Source organism: Electrophorus electricus, chromosome 8 (assembly GCF_041902795.1).
Source record: "Electrophorus electricus isolate QZ-2024a chromosome 8, ASM4190279v1, whole genome shotgun sequence".
In the NCBI taxonomy this organism is placed as follows: Eukaryota; Metazoa; Chordata; class Actinopteri; order Gymnotiformes; family Gymnotidae; genus Electrophorus; species Electrophorus electricus.
This window is the reverse complement of record NC_137504.1, coordinates 27,183,119-27,197,500: the sequence shown is the minus strand read 5'-3', so window position 1 is coordinate 27,197,500 and position 14,382 is coordinate 27,183,119. Positions and strand designations below refer to the sequence as shown.

At 40.5% G+C, this 14,382-nt stretch overlaps 1 protein-coding gene across 1 annotated transcript in view; it reads right to left on the bottom strand.

Annotated features, from left to right (window-relative positions):
• LOC113582826 (UDP-glucuronosyltransferase 2B20-like) overlaps positions 1-6,224 on the bottom strand; it is a 6,426-nt gene extending 202 nt beyond the window's left edge. Inside the window, exons 1-6 of the mRNA XM_035527181.2 lie at positions 5,271-6,224; positions 3,971-4,119; positions 3,421-3,552; positions 2,765-2,852; positions 2,321-2,540; positions 1-1,809 (exon numbers count right to left, since the gene is read on the bottom strand). The exon at positions 1-1,809 is cut by the window's left edge and continues 202 nt beyond it. Of these exons, the coding sequence (XP_035383074.1) occupies positions 1,527-1,809; positions 2,321-2,540; positions 2,765-2,852; positions 3,421-3,552; positions 3,971-4,119; positions 5,271-5,991 (1,593 nt within the window). The 5' untranslated portion in view covers positions 5,992-6,224 and the 3' untranslated portion in view covers positions 1-1,526. The remainder of the gene's footprint in view (positions 1,810-2,320; positions 2,541-2,764; positions 2,853-3,420; positions 3,553-3,970; positions 4,120-5,270) is intronic.
• Between the last annotated feature and the right edge of the window lie 8,158 nt (positions 6,225-14,382).

Genomic DNA, 14,382 nt, shown 5'->3' with positions numbered 1-14,382 from the left:
GTTTTGTGATTTCTCTTGGTTCATCATTCAGTATTAAACTGGGCAAAGATAAAACACCTTCATGATTATAGCTGATACTGTGGCACAGTATAATGTTGATGCTCCCAAACTCACATACAATTATTCCATAATTAATAATACAATTATATGCACTAACTTATTCACTCTTTCTTGTTCTTTGTTGTGGTCTTTCTTAAACATTTAAGGAAGATCCAACTGCATGTTTTCACAAAAATGAACATGACCAGTGCAGTTATGGAGAGTAAAAAGGCAGCCACGTCCAGGCAGTGGTACTGGCACCAGGTGAGGTTATGGGCTTCTACTCTCAGGTGCTTGGCCCCCTTGTTCCACATCACAAACTCGATCCAGAAGACAGCCTGGTCCAGAGGCTACATAGGTTGATCATGGTGGATTAGGTGAGGTTATGGGCTTCTAGATACCTAATTTATTAAATTCATAATATCTCTCCCTTATAATTCCAAACCAAGGCTATCATTTAAAACATTTTCCCATTATCCCAAATAAAATAACTACACATATCCAAACACAGAGCCATTAATCACAATTTTATCCTCCCGCTTTCTATTTGGAAAATTACCTGCTCCAATAATGTGAACCAAAACTACAACTCTCTCAATTCTGGGCACGACTCTTAACTCATCCCTTCACAACCGCTAAACAAAACAAATAGGTACATGCTTTGAACCAAAACTCCCGTTACGTTATTATAATAAATATATCTGTATCTACACATATACATTAACTCTAGTAGTTGTCTACACAGTCAGTTGACCACCTTGAACAATGTAAGACAATTACAATAACTTTACAAAACTCCAGCAAACAGCAGGTTTGTTCCCTCTGATAGAGGTGTAATTAAAATAAAAGTCTTTCAGCCCCAGGTATTGTCCACATTATTCCTCTAATGTTCGGCTCTGCTGTTTGTCCACATGGAATGGGCTGGAGTCCCGTTACACTCCGTTTTTTGATCCTTTGCCTTTGGAATTGTTTGTTTGGTCAATTTTGCCTTCCTTGTTGCCTACATTTACTCTGTTTCCTGAACTTCAATTTCGGGTATTCCCCTTATATTATTAAAGTCTTATTTCTTTCCTACTGCTTTTGGCTAAACCTGAAAGGGCGGTTTTCCTTGCATCTTCTTTTGCTTGCAGTTTAGGAACTGACACCAAAATGCTTATTTTCCTGTGCTACACAAATCTAATTAAACTGAATGTAAAGTAATCAGCACTGTGAGCTGTGTGTGTGTATGTGTACTTACACACATTCTTGTTGGAAACCTACACATGTATATAATTTATTCCAATTTTCTTAACATTTAGGGACAGCACCATCAAGTGGGCATTTTTGGTTTTGTGATTTCTCTTGGTTCATCATTCAGTATTAAACTGGGCAAAGATAAAACACCTTCATGATTATAGCTGATACTGTAGCACAGTATAATGTTGATGCTCCCAAACTCACATACAATTATTCCATAATTAATAATACAATTATATGCACTAACTTATTCACTCTTTCTTGTTCTTTGTTGTGGTCTTTCTTAAACATTTAAGGAAGATCCAACTGCATGTTTTCACAAAAATGAACATGACCAGTGCAGTTATGGAGAGTAAAAAGGCAGCCACGTCCAGGCAGTGGTACTGGCACCAGGTGAGGTTATGGGCTTCTACTCTCAGGTGCTTGGCCCCCTTGTTCCGCATCACAAATTCGATCCAGAAGACAGCCTGGTCCAGAGGCTTCATAGGTTGATCATGGTGGATGCGGGACAGTTTCATTATATTCTCTTTGTACCTGAGTGAAGAAATTAAATAGAGTCTGGAATATAAGGTTTGTGGAAAATTGATTATGGAAACTAAGAATGCTGGAAGTTTCTAGTAGTCTAACTGATTAAAGTGCAGATATATGTGATTTGGGTCAATTAAATATTTATGGTTGCTCTAGCTTGAAAAACCTAGGAGTATGCTGTAAATTGGATTTTGGGGGAGGATCAAGGGATAAAGGAAGAGGGAGGAATAAAATAAAGCTTGGCAGCATTGAATACCATCATACCATCAGTATAAAGTGGAGGCAGTAAGTGCTATCAGTATGAAGGGTTGTGATATCAGCAGTAAAGTTCACTTAGTAAGTTCATTTATATCACCAAAGTAAAATTTCTTCTTGGGGAGGATACATAGAATGAGGGGTTTCATGTGTTTGAATGAGAAGGGAGCAGTCCTACAGCTGCTGTGTAATCTTACACTCAACACCTCTAAAATGGACTCCTGCAAGGAGTACTTTTATTGAAATCAAAGGATCAACTCACGATTGATTGTATATAACGTTGGTGAGAGCCTCCTTCAGGTCTTTGGTTTCCATTTTGTTGAAGTCAAGGATTACAGCTGCTCCCTTTGTTCTCATGTGGTTCATGTTATCTGGCTGATCAACAAACAGTGGTAAACCCACCATTGGGACTCCATGGTAAATAGCTTCATACAGCCCATTAGTCCCACCATGGGTGATGAAGGCCTTGGTTTTAGGATGTCCTGTTAAGATACAAATTTTCAGTACATGTTGAGGACCATTCACTTCAAAGATGTGAGTGAGTGACAGACAGACAGACAGATAAATAAATAAATAAATTTATTTTTAAAAAAAGAAAAAAAAAAGAAATAAATTTATATATATATATATATATATATATATATATATATATATATATATATATATATATATATATATATATATATATAAAAAATTCTCTCCTTACCTAGTAAATCATTCTGGGGAATCCAGTCATACATTCTTGTATTAGGAGTGAGAGTGTCAGGCTTCTCTCCTGAGTATCTCCACAAGACCTGTAATTAGACACAGAAATCAAGTCTGAGAATAAAGCTCAGCTACACGTTATACTATATTAACACCAAATTAAGAAATGTCAATATACACAATACTGACAAACAATTTTCTCCACCTATTTTTCCCCCAAATGTAATCAGGAATGAAACAAAAAACTTTACAATTTGGATGGTTCCTAGATTATGTGGTCTTTTGAATCCTTTCAAATGGAAAAATCAACCAAATTCAACACCAAATCAAAGGACAAAATCAGTATTAATTAAATAAATTGTCACACCTTTTTTCTGTTTCATTGATTATAATGATATTAGATTTTATATATATGAAAATGCAGTGAATAATTCTTAGCTTCAAAAACCTTTGAAAAAACTTGAATAATCATAGTACCTGGACTGGTTGTACCATCTGACTAAAATTGCATATTTTAGAGAAGGATGGAATAAATAACACATTAATGAGATTATGTTGAAGAAACATCCCAGATCAGACCCACTCCACTTAAGTGTATTGTGACCAGATCTCACAGTAGCACTGGTGTCAGCAATATATAATAGTGCATACTAAGACCTTCTGAGGGATCTGCCCGAGTGCTGAAGCGATGGTGTTGGCTCTCTCTTTGGTGAGGTTCTTTACCATGGATCCCAGTGAAAACACCACAATGCCATCAACCCCTGAGCTCTGAACAAACTCCTCCATCGCCTACAGAACCAAAATAGCAGTTATAATAAAACAGGTGCATATATTCTAGCCATACTCTTACATTACTCAATATGTCAGAAATGATAGCAAATTATATGATAACATTATATAAAAATGTTCTTGATTTTTTAAAATATTCAAATTCACAGGATGGCCAAAAAATCAACCTTTTTCTACCAGCTGGATATCTAATATTAATTTTGACTATGAATATATTTCAAACCATTTCTGCGAGTATTACTTATGTGTGTGTTTGGGCTTATGTGTGTGTTTGTAGCTAATGAACTGCATGAACTCCTACCTATTTGAGTGTTAAAAGTTTGTATGTTTAAGATCTGTAGTAAAGGTCAAGCAGTGAACCTCCGGGATGTTTAACCCAGGGCTGAAAACAACAAACAACAAGTAAGGCTGATCTTACTTTAGGCAGAGGCTTTGCAGGCTTGCAGTGTAGTCCACCCACAAACTTGAAGTTTGGCAGGAATGGTCGTGGATACTCAAAGTCCCAATAGGATCTGATCAACCAGATGTCAGCCTTTCCCACAGTGTCACACAAGGTTGTGGGTCTGCCTGTGAAGTACAGCAGCAAAGGTGGAGGGACAAACTCATATCAGGTTGCCGGTGATTGTAAGTGGTGTTTAAAGCTGCTGTAATAGCTTTTAAAATTATTTCTAACTTGTCAGACTAAGCCTATACAGTTCATTCCTTCCTGTAGTCCAAGGTATGTGAGCTGTGAAAGAAAAGGCCACTTAAGGTTATGTATTTTTGAAGCAGGTGAGGTGTTCACACCGTTAGATAGAAATGATGTTCAAACAACTTTTGATAGAATAATAGGACAGTTGTCACTTGATTCTTGGCCCCTCATTTTCTGAGACGGGGGGGGGGGGGGGGGGGGGGGGCTAAGGTTTGACCCCCTTTGGTCTGATAAAATTGTGCAAATTGAAACTTCCTTGGTCATGTAGTTCCTTGTACAGGGTAAAGCGAAGTGGCAGCTTCTTGACTGAAGCATGACACTCACTCCCTTCATACAACATTCCAGGTTGTCTACTATACCCTTGTGGCTGTTGAATATGTGTATAAGACATGATGTAGACCACATTAACACATGGGAAACTAACACATGGGATCACTACATCACATTTCCAAGAGGCCATCCTCTTGTAGAGAAGTTTCTGATTGTACTGCTGGACAGCAGCAGTTGATTACAGAGTTGTTGTTGTTGTTTTCTTTCTTTCACACTGTATCTGGTTTAGTGATCCAGCAGCCCATCAGGATGTAAACACATTTTAGGCTAAGTCAGATGAACAAACTTGTACATCACCTTCACAGTTCATTTGTTTTCTACTACCAATATCTGGAGTAGACCTATTCAGGAAGATGAACAAAAGTTCAACACTTATTAACATTTAGGCATGAATCCATAAATAATTAGCTGTTCACCCCGTCTCTTCAATCCTCTCTCTCTATATCTATATCTATACACACACACACACACACACACACACAGTGTACTACAATTTTGAATTTTTCTTTGTACGTCTGTATATGTATGTATGCATGTATGTATGTGTGTGTGTGCGTGCATGGAAAAGTGGAGTCTGTTGGTACATGGCAGAAAATGAGAAAATGTTAAAAAACACACAGTGATAAATGTTCAGCGCTTACACACGGATCCATAAAAAATGAATTGCAAAACCAATGGAGAAATTGTTCTGCCTTACCCATTATTTTGGTGTAATGCCTATCAAACATAAACATCGATTGTAGTCTGAATATAGCTGTGTGAGCAATGTACAGCAACATGTTCTCTAATCGCTCAGTGAAATCCATGTGATCTGTGAGATGCGCCTGGCTGGCTACGGCAGGCACGTATGATGGCGGAGCTGGCATCTGTCCGCACATACGCTCATAGTAGTACGCTAAAGTGAGTCTCAGAGACACTACGTGGGGCACACCGAGCGTCTCTGCCAACAGGTCACTGCATGGCATCATTGGATCATAGAAAATCACATCATAGTGTGACTCTTTAAGCAAAGTTATCAGTTGTTCATTGAGTATTCCATAGCAAACTTCCTTAACATAAATCATAAATCCGGACAAAACGTTCCAATATAAAGACACCTTCTGAAACATAGTTGAATCATAACTCATCCATGCAGCGATAAAGCTCTGCCACAGATGCTGAGCATCTTCTTGTTCCATGTTCACTTTAAAAACCATGTATTCAAAGCGCTCCTGTTGCGAACGTTTCACCGTAGGTGAGGCTGTGTGTACCAGAACAGTCACGTTGTGATTCCGATCGACAAGCTCCTCCACAATCGCACGCATATTTTGCCAATGACTGTATTCACCAGGAAGCACCAGCACTTTGCCACTAAGAGAGCTTTCACACCTGCTCAGCAGCAAAACTATAAAGGGGAGAAAATATCTTAATATCATCATACCGAACACTAAAGACCAGAAAACTTGCGCTTTCTTGTTCCTTCCTGGAACTTGGCGTAACTTTCGACGGGGCGGAGCAGGCCATACGGGAAGGACGATTCTTATTGGCTATTTCTCTATCGTTTTACAGGAGCTCGGCTCCTGTCAGATATAGTGACAGAGTGAAAAGCGTCTTTGTTTTTAATATCTAACGCTGTAGTATATTGCCACCAAATGTGCCATACCTTTAGTGAGCCAAGTTACATTTAGTCATCGGTCGCTTAAAATTGCACGCAAACAAACGGTTATTCCTCCGTGTATGTTGCATGTTGTGAAGGTGGTATGTGAGGTTGTGTAACAACCTCAATAAAGACTACGTCGAAGTTTATGACACATGATTCAGTTAGTTTACACGAATGTAACGAAACAAAAACAACGACCGAATGTGTCTACTTCTCATAGGGCATTTAAAGGATATTTTAACGATTGAAAAATGATTTTGGTATGCAGACCTGCTGTTTTCAGATTCAGATGGGGACCGGAACGTTAGGAAAGAAATCCCGTGATTGTTTCTCCAGTTGCGCGTCGTTGGGACTGGCATAGTGCCGCTATCCGGTACCTGGGAACCAAGGTAGTACGCACAGTCAACCACATCCCAACCAGTAAGGCCCACACGACCAGCGCCAGCTGTCCCCACTGGCACCAATCACGTGAAAATAAAGGAAAATAATTAAGTGGGCAGGGGAAAGACGGGTCATTAGTAAAATGAAGACAAAGCCAAAAGAAAACGTAAAAAAGGTGTGCTCAGAAGTAAAATAAGAAGAGAGGTACTACGCATGCGGGAACATGCCTAGATGCAGGGAAAGGGCATCCAGTCATCCCTTGAAAGCTGCAGTTGTGGGTGCCATGATGACATATTCAGGGCGGGAGTTCCACGAGTCTATAACCCGACTAGAGAACCGAGCCTCGGGCCTGATGCAGTCTGACCTGGGCTTAATCAGTTTCATAGAATGTCCCTCAAAGCTGCCTATAGTGCAAGGAGAATATCCCTAGGGTTTCAAGCCTAGTGCCATAGTCCATGCCTCACATGCCGCATACCATCTTAGTGCCAACCTGTAAAACACGTTGCAGGGCCATTTTGTTCCTCACAAGACAAGGTGGATTTGCCTGAATACAATATTCTAGGTGTGGCCTGACAAACGCTGAGAATATCCTAACAAATATGGCACCGGTGATTTTACCGAAGGCCCTACGAACCATCCACACGGAAACCTTTCGAGGCTGAATCCTGCTATTGATCACTAGCCTTGAAATCACCAGACAGGGTGAGGCCTGGGTCTTTGATCTGGCTGATGGAGGGGATATTAACTGTTCCAAGCTGATAACTTGTTGCAGGCAATTTGGGACCGACACGCAGTACAGAGCATTTCTCCCAGTTGATCGGTAGCTCCCATATTTCCGACCAACCCCAGTGCCAATCTAGGGCACTCTGTAAGTTATCTGCATCCCAGGCTTGTCCACAGGAGCCCATAGTTTAAGGTCATCTGCAAACAACAGGGATGACATTAGTTATGGTTGCATTAGTGCCTGTCAAACATACATTCTAAAATTACTTTTAAACATGGAAGGATTTGAGAAAATCAAATAAACTATATTATTAATTCATGAACATCAGGATCAATTCTGTAATATATGCTGGAACTTTGCAACAATGAACATAGATAAATAAAAATAATAACTGTATACCTTGAAGACAATGTGAGTTCTAAGTTTAAGTAAATTAAATGACTTGTCAACTATTTAAAAAGGCATACAGAGGAAACAACACCAAAAAAAGACTGAAATTGCAAAGCAGAGATATGATACACCAAACAACAAATCAATAAAAATAAAAATAAATTAAGTGTGACCAATACATGTCTGTGAAGAACTACATATTTACATAAATTATTTAAAGGCATCTGAATTAAAATTAGAACTGATGCATTAAATCTACCTACCTCGCTAAGATACAAAGAGGCTGGAAACAGAGCAAAAGTAACTAATTATCCAGCTAATGTTTACAAATTATAACCTCTGCTCACAATACTTTCTAAGACACGCGTATTTCATTGGAAGCTCTTAAACGCAAAGATAAGTGTAGTTATAGAAACAACAACAAAAAAAACCCCCTAACATTATAACTCCCATACACCGATGCAGTGCCAGACGAAAGCATAATGATTTCACATCTGTATAGTACTAGGGGAAACAGGGAGAGCTGAATTCACTGGTGTCATGGTTTACCAGGCACCCCACTCGAGAGACATGCCTATTGTCTCACACACACACAGTGCACCTGGCCCACTCCAAGCCACTTGATTGTACCTGTGCCTTGTTTGCCTCCTGCACATTGCTCCACTACTGTGCTCTACAAGATGCCTGAAGGATGGTTGCTACTTTCTGTCTCAGTGCCCTGAGTCTTACCGCCAGTATTATCTATTTCTGTTATGTTTAGCTCGCTGCTATGCTCTTTCATATATTTCTTTATTCTGATATGAAGAATAAAGACAAGTCTTTCCTACACTCAAATCCTTACTGACGTCACAACCGGAACACCTGTATTGTCATAGTAGGCAGAAATCACAACAGTTTTTATTCACAAGGGGGCATTGCGAAAAAGTGGAGCTGAATTGGAAACCTGGCTGTCTTCAAAATAGTCTACTTCATGCTACTTGCGTACTGACTGGGCCCCAAATCAGTATGCCTATGTAGTATGCAACCGAAATAAAATGTTCCAGTACACAAAAGATACCCAGACCATGACCAGAGCTATCTTCGTGGTGTACTGCATACCATTATGCAATGGTGTCAGAAAATCTTTCCCAAGTGGGTGGAACCTTCATACATTCACTTGACTTTATCGTATGGTTTATGTTTGTTGCATACTGTGTACTACTATGGGGACCAGTATTCAGTGTATACTAAGTGTAGTATGCAGTATACTGTATGCAGAACACAGCCCATGTATGTGAAGGCAGCATTTTTCCCATATTAAAAGGAAACTTGGAATGACCAAGAGAAGCTGGTGAATGAACTGAAAATAGTGACGTTTAAACCACCGGAGAGCCTTTGTTTTGAGAAACCCGGGGAGTGGGCTGAGCGGAACAAACTCGCTAACTGATGGCGACCAAGATGGATAAAGAAGAGGGTCCCGTGCAAGTGAGCACTCTCATTTATGCCTTAGGCAGGGAAGCAGAGAACATGTTTAGCTCTTTCACATTTGCAGAAGGAGAAGAGACTAAAATGCAGTCATGGCCAAGTTTGTTGTCTACTTTATTCTGAAGCATGACATAATTTACGAGAGAGCCTGCTTCCATCAGCAGATGCAGCGTGAGGGATATAAAGTAGAAACATTAATCCATGCTTTTTATGTACACTGTGATTTCAGAGCTAATTCTGAGCAACACATTAGAGATGGGTAGTGATGGGAATCTGGGAAAAAGAATTGTCATGAATGTTACAGCTCATATCAAAACTCAGGAAGCCTGTCAAAAAGGGGAGGTGAGAGCTCGGGTTAGCCAGCAAGGCGAGGTTTCATGTGCCATACAAGAAGTTGCCCAGGGCCAACATAAACACACAAAATGGCCAAAACAAAACAGTGATAAGAATAAGGAGAGAGACCAAAAAGACAAAATGAGGAGAGTGTGAGTATCCTACTCAGTGGACCAGTAGTTCAGACAATGGGATTAATAAAAACTTTTCCAGGTCAGCAGTGAAGTGTTTGTACCGTTCAAGACACAGCCAGTGAATATCCAGGAGAATGCCCAAACATATGTAATCTACACAGCATGCAGAGTTCCCATACTACTTTTCAAACACATAAAGGAGGAACTGGAGAGTCTAGAGGTTAACAGCATCATAAAAAGTGTGACAGAACCTACAGTGTGGTGTGCACCCATGGTTCCAGTCTCAAAGAAATCAGGAAAAGTATGTATCTGTGCCAATCTGAAAATGTAGTGAAGACATAATAAAGCAGCTGAACATGATAAAGCAGTCAAGAGAGAAAAGTTTATACTGACAACAGCAGAGGAAATCATTGCAGGACTGAGTGGGCGCAGTGTTCTATTTACATTTATGGCATTTGGCAGACGATCTTATCCAGAGTGACTTACAAAAGTGTTTTGTCATTCATTCATACAATACAGCCTAGCCAGTATAGTAGGTTAGAGTTCAAGATACTATTGAACTAGAATACTGTTGAAATACAGGGATCAGTGCTGATGCCTAGAAGTGCAAAACACAAATAAGCTCTCAGACAACAATAAGTGCAATTAACAATACCCTACAATAAGTACTAGAGTTTCAGTTGCGCAGCATAGGTGCAGGATCAGTGGTCATGTAAATATTCCACAAATTGATGGGTCTTCAGTCTGCGTTTGAAGTCTGCAAGGATCTCTGCCATCTGGACAGCCAGTTTGTTCCACCATCTGGAAGCCAGGACAGAGAATAGTATTGATTCTCTTCCATGAGACTGGAAACATGGTGTTTCAAATCTAGCTCAACTTGAGGTTTGAAGTACTCAAGGTACAGATTGGGCTTTAACCATTAACATCATGTATGGAGCATCAAGATTTTAAATCTGAATCATGCTGCTGCATTCTGGACAAGTTGTAGAAGACTGATGACTCTTACAGGAAGACCAACAAGTAGCAAGTTGCAGTAGTCTAGCTTTGAGATTACAATAGACTGCACAAGTACCTGTGTGGCTTCCTGTGAGAGAAAGGGCTGTATCCTTCGTTTGTTAAAAAGAAGAAATCTGCAAGACTGGGACAGATTTGAAACATGAGTTGAGAATGACAACTGGTTGTCCAAAGTTATGCCCAGGCTACGAGCAGCTTCATAAGTGATACCAATGAGTTCTCAAAGGAAACTGTGAGGTCATGTTAAGGGCTGAACGTTGCTGGGATGTACAGAAGGTTGGTTTTACTGGGGTTAAGCTACAAGTGGTAGGCTGTCATCCATGACGCAATGTAAGTCAAGCATGCTGAGATACGTCTGGAAACCTGCATGTGGGAGGGTGGGAAATAATTGGGTGTCATCAGCGTAGCAGTGCCAGGAGAAACCACAAGAAGATATTACATCACCAAGAGAATGAGTAAACAAAGAAAAGAGAAGCGGGAATAATACTGAGTCTGGGGGGACACCGGTGGAGTGTCTACATAGATTGGCTGTGGATCCTCTCCATGTTACCCAATAGGACCATCCCTCTAGATATGACTGAAACCATTTCCATGCAGGGCCAGTCACACCAAGGTTGGACAGGACAGACAGGATAATGTTGTGGTTATGTTGGAGCCTATTACGGAAAGATGGATGTGTGTGAGTGTATGTGTTCCATGTTCACTGCCAGGATTTCCTTCCATTTGAGACTTCGCCCCATTCCTCGCTGGGCTTTCAAGACAACTGCTCCTACTATTTAATGGTCCCTCCCACAAGAGAGAAGGAGGAAGAGAAGGGAGACAGTTTTGTTGATTTGCATGTGTTGGTTTGTTTGTTTGGCTTGTGGTTGCAATTTTGTATGACTTTTGTGTATGACCTTGTTTCCCCCATTTTTGGACTTTGTTCTTTGGCTTTGCTCTTCCTGCTTCAGTAGCTGTATATATACATATAGAGATTGTATAAAGAGTATAAATATTGTTTGTCTGGTACTTTGGTGTTGGACACTGGTGGTAGGGAGTGACTGCCATTTTTGTTGGGTGTGGGCTTTGCCTCTGTTTATGTGTCAGGAAGTTAGGAAGGTCTGTTGTATGTTTCTTTTATTTGTTAGAATTATTTAGAAAAAATACTGCCAAACTTGCACAGATCAAATGCTGATTATTCAAATTTTCCTCTGTAGTAGCATGACTTTGCAAATGTTACTTCCATTGAGAATTTGGAAAGAAGAGATTGGTATGAGCTGAGGTCTGAATCTAGGTTGTGATTTCCTCCACCACCTCTCTGAAGCCATTAGTTCGCTCCTGTGGCAGTGGAGAGCTTCTGTTAGCCAAGGGGCAGTTGGGGGAGATCTTACAGGTTTAGAGGAGAGAAGGCATCGAAGAGTAATCGATGAGGAGTGTGTAAAAAGGAAAGTATTACAAACTGTATCCAGGGAAAGAGAAAAAAGAGAGTTAGAGTGAGGAAAGCTGTACGAAATAGTAGAAATTATGGAAAAGGGAGTGATTGAGTGTAAATTGCAATGGAAGGAGGAAGAACACGTTGGGGAGGTATGGATGGAAAGAGTAGGGAGGGAGAGAGAGAAGGCTAGAAAGTGATGGTCTGAGAGGTGGAGGGCGGGTGACTGCAATGTCTGATGTTGTAGTGGTCTGGGTGAAAATCAGGCCCAGAACATTGCCCACACTGTGAGTCTAAGGGGACTAATTGAGGACAAAGTCAAATGATGTCAACAATGAAATGATGCAGGAGGAATGTAGCTTGTCTGATGGAAGGTTGAAGGCACCAAGAAGAATGTGTGGGTTTCCTTCAATGGGGAATTGAATCAGGAGAGCATCAGTGAAGTTATCTAGGGAACTCGGAGGGTGGTAGATTAAAGTGATGTGAAGTATGGTGGGGATAGACACTATAATAGCGTGAAATTTAAAAGAATAGATTGAAAGAGAGAGAAGGAAAATGGGGTGAAACACCACTTTGGAGATAACAGTAAAGCTGTGCCACCATGCCTGCCAAGACGTCTTGGCGAATGTGTGAATGAAAAGGCAGAGGACAGTTCTCAGGGGTGATCCAGGTCTTTGCTAGAGCCAGGAAGTGTAGTGAGCAGAGGGTTGCTAGGGCTGAGATGAAGTCAGCTTTCTGGACAGCAGATTGGCAATTCCAGAGCTCTCCTGCCACCATGGTCTGTGATTGTGCTGAACATTGGGAGTAAATGAGGTTGCTGAGATTGTGTTGTCTATGACGATGTTAGTATCTCGGATATTTGTGGGATATGTAGACAGGAATTCCGAGACACATTTCAGATTGGAAAGATGTTTAGGATTGTGGATGTATCTGATGAAAATCTGAAAAAGTGTGAAAAAAAAGATACTTAGATGAGTTTCAGTCTCAGTGTAGATGAGGAACTACAGGTGTTGATAACTGCTGCACAAATATACGTCTGTAGAGGAGTCGTCCTAATTTAACAATTCAGTAACTGCTGTGTCTGCTCCCCAATTCACTCCTAGGGTCAAGGCGAAACTAAACCTGCAGTGAGTAATTACAGCTAACAACAAACAAACAGTTAGGTTCAGACAAGAAGCCTTGAATTTAACAGAATCTAAGGCAAAAGTAAGTAAACTCAGAGCTTACCTTAACCAACCAGAGAATAGTCCAAGAGAACAACCAAAGCAAACTCACCAGGTGCTGTAGCGGGTTCTGGCATATTCATCTTGAGAAAGATAGCCAGAGGCTGACAACTTTTATCACTCCTTTTGCCAGATACAGTTTCAAGCATTTTCCTTTTGGTAGCAGTAGTGCCTCTGAGGAAGATTTACATTTATAGCATTTAGCTGACACTTTTATCCAAAGCAACTTAAAATTAAATAGCTTACTGAATACAACTTGAGGGTTAAAGGCCTTGCTCAGGGACCCAAGAGTGGCAGCAGTAGGGATTGAACCAGTGACCTTCCAATTACAAATCAACTACCATAATCACTGAACAAACAAGTGCCATCTGCTATGGCCACGCAGCAGATGAGAGGTTATAAGTTCTAATCAGGTACATATAGTCAGGATGACCAGAGCATATTTAGAACTCATACACCAGTAATGAAGAGTTTTTCTTTGTGACATGTGAAGTGTATATGCAGAACGGATTAGTATATAGAGGTACCTGAATAGAGCCAAGATACTAGATTGTATTCATGATGGCCATCAACGCTTATCTAAGTGCAGGGACAGGGCAAACACCTCAGTATTGTGGCCTGGTATATTATCCCAAATCAAAAGCCAGGTTTTAGCTTGACAGTCATGCCAGGAGTAAAGAAAGGCTCAATCCAGGATACTGTAACTCTCCACATTATTGGCAGACAGACCATGAAAGAGAAGCCCACACAATTGGAAGAAACTCAGTTGTTACTTTAATAGAAGGGCATTGCACTGTAACAGTATGGATCTACCCTAATAAGAGGAAAGGGGAATTTAAAAGGAGGAGATGTCACAGTATTTGTGACACTTTGCATTCATAAGGGGTGTTGCCAAAATGTGTTGCTTATTGAACTGAATTGGGAGCATGTATGTGTAGACAGCAGTTTCCCCTTATTAAATTACTTGGAATGACCGAGTCTTTCGCCTTTCACTTCCTGAGTTTATTACATGAACATACATCATTTGGAAGTTCTAGGACCCACGTCAAACACAAGGCCCATGGGCCTGATGTGGCCAATGAAATCCAATCTGGCC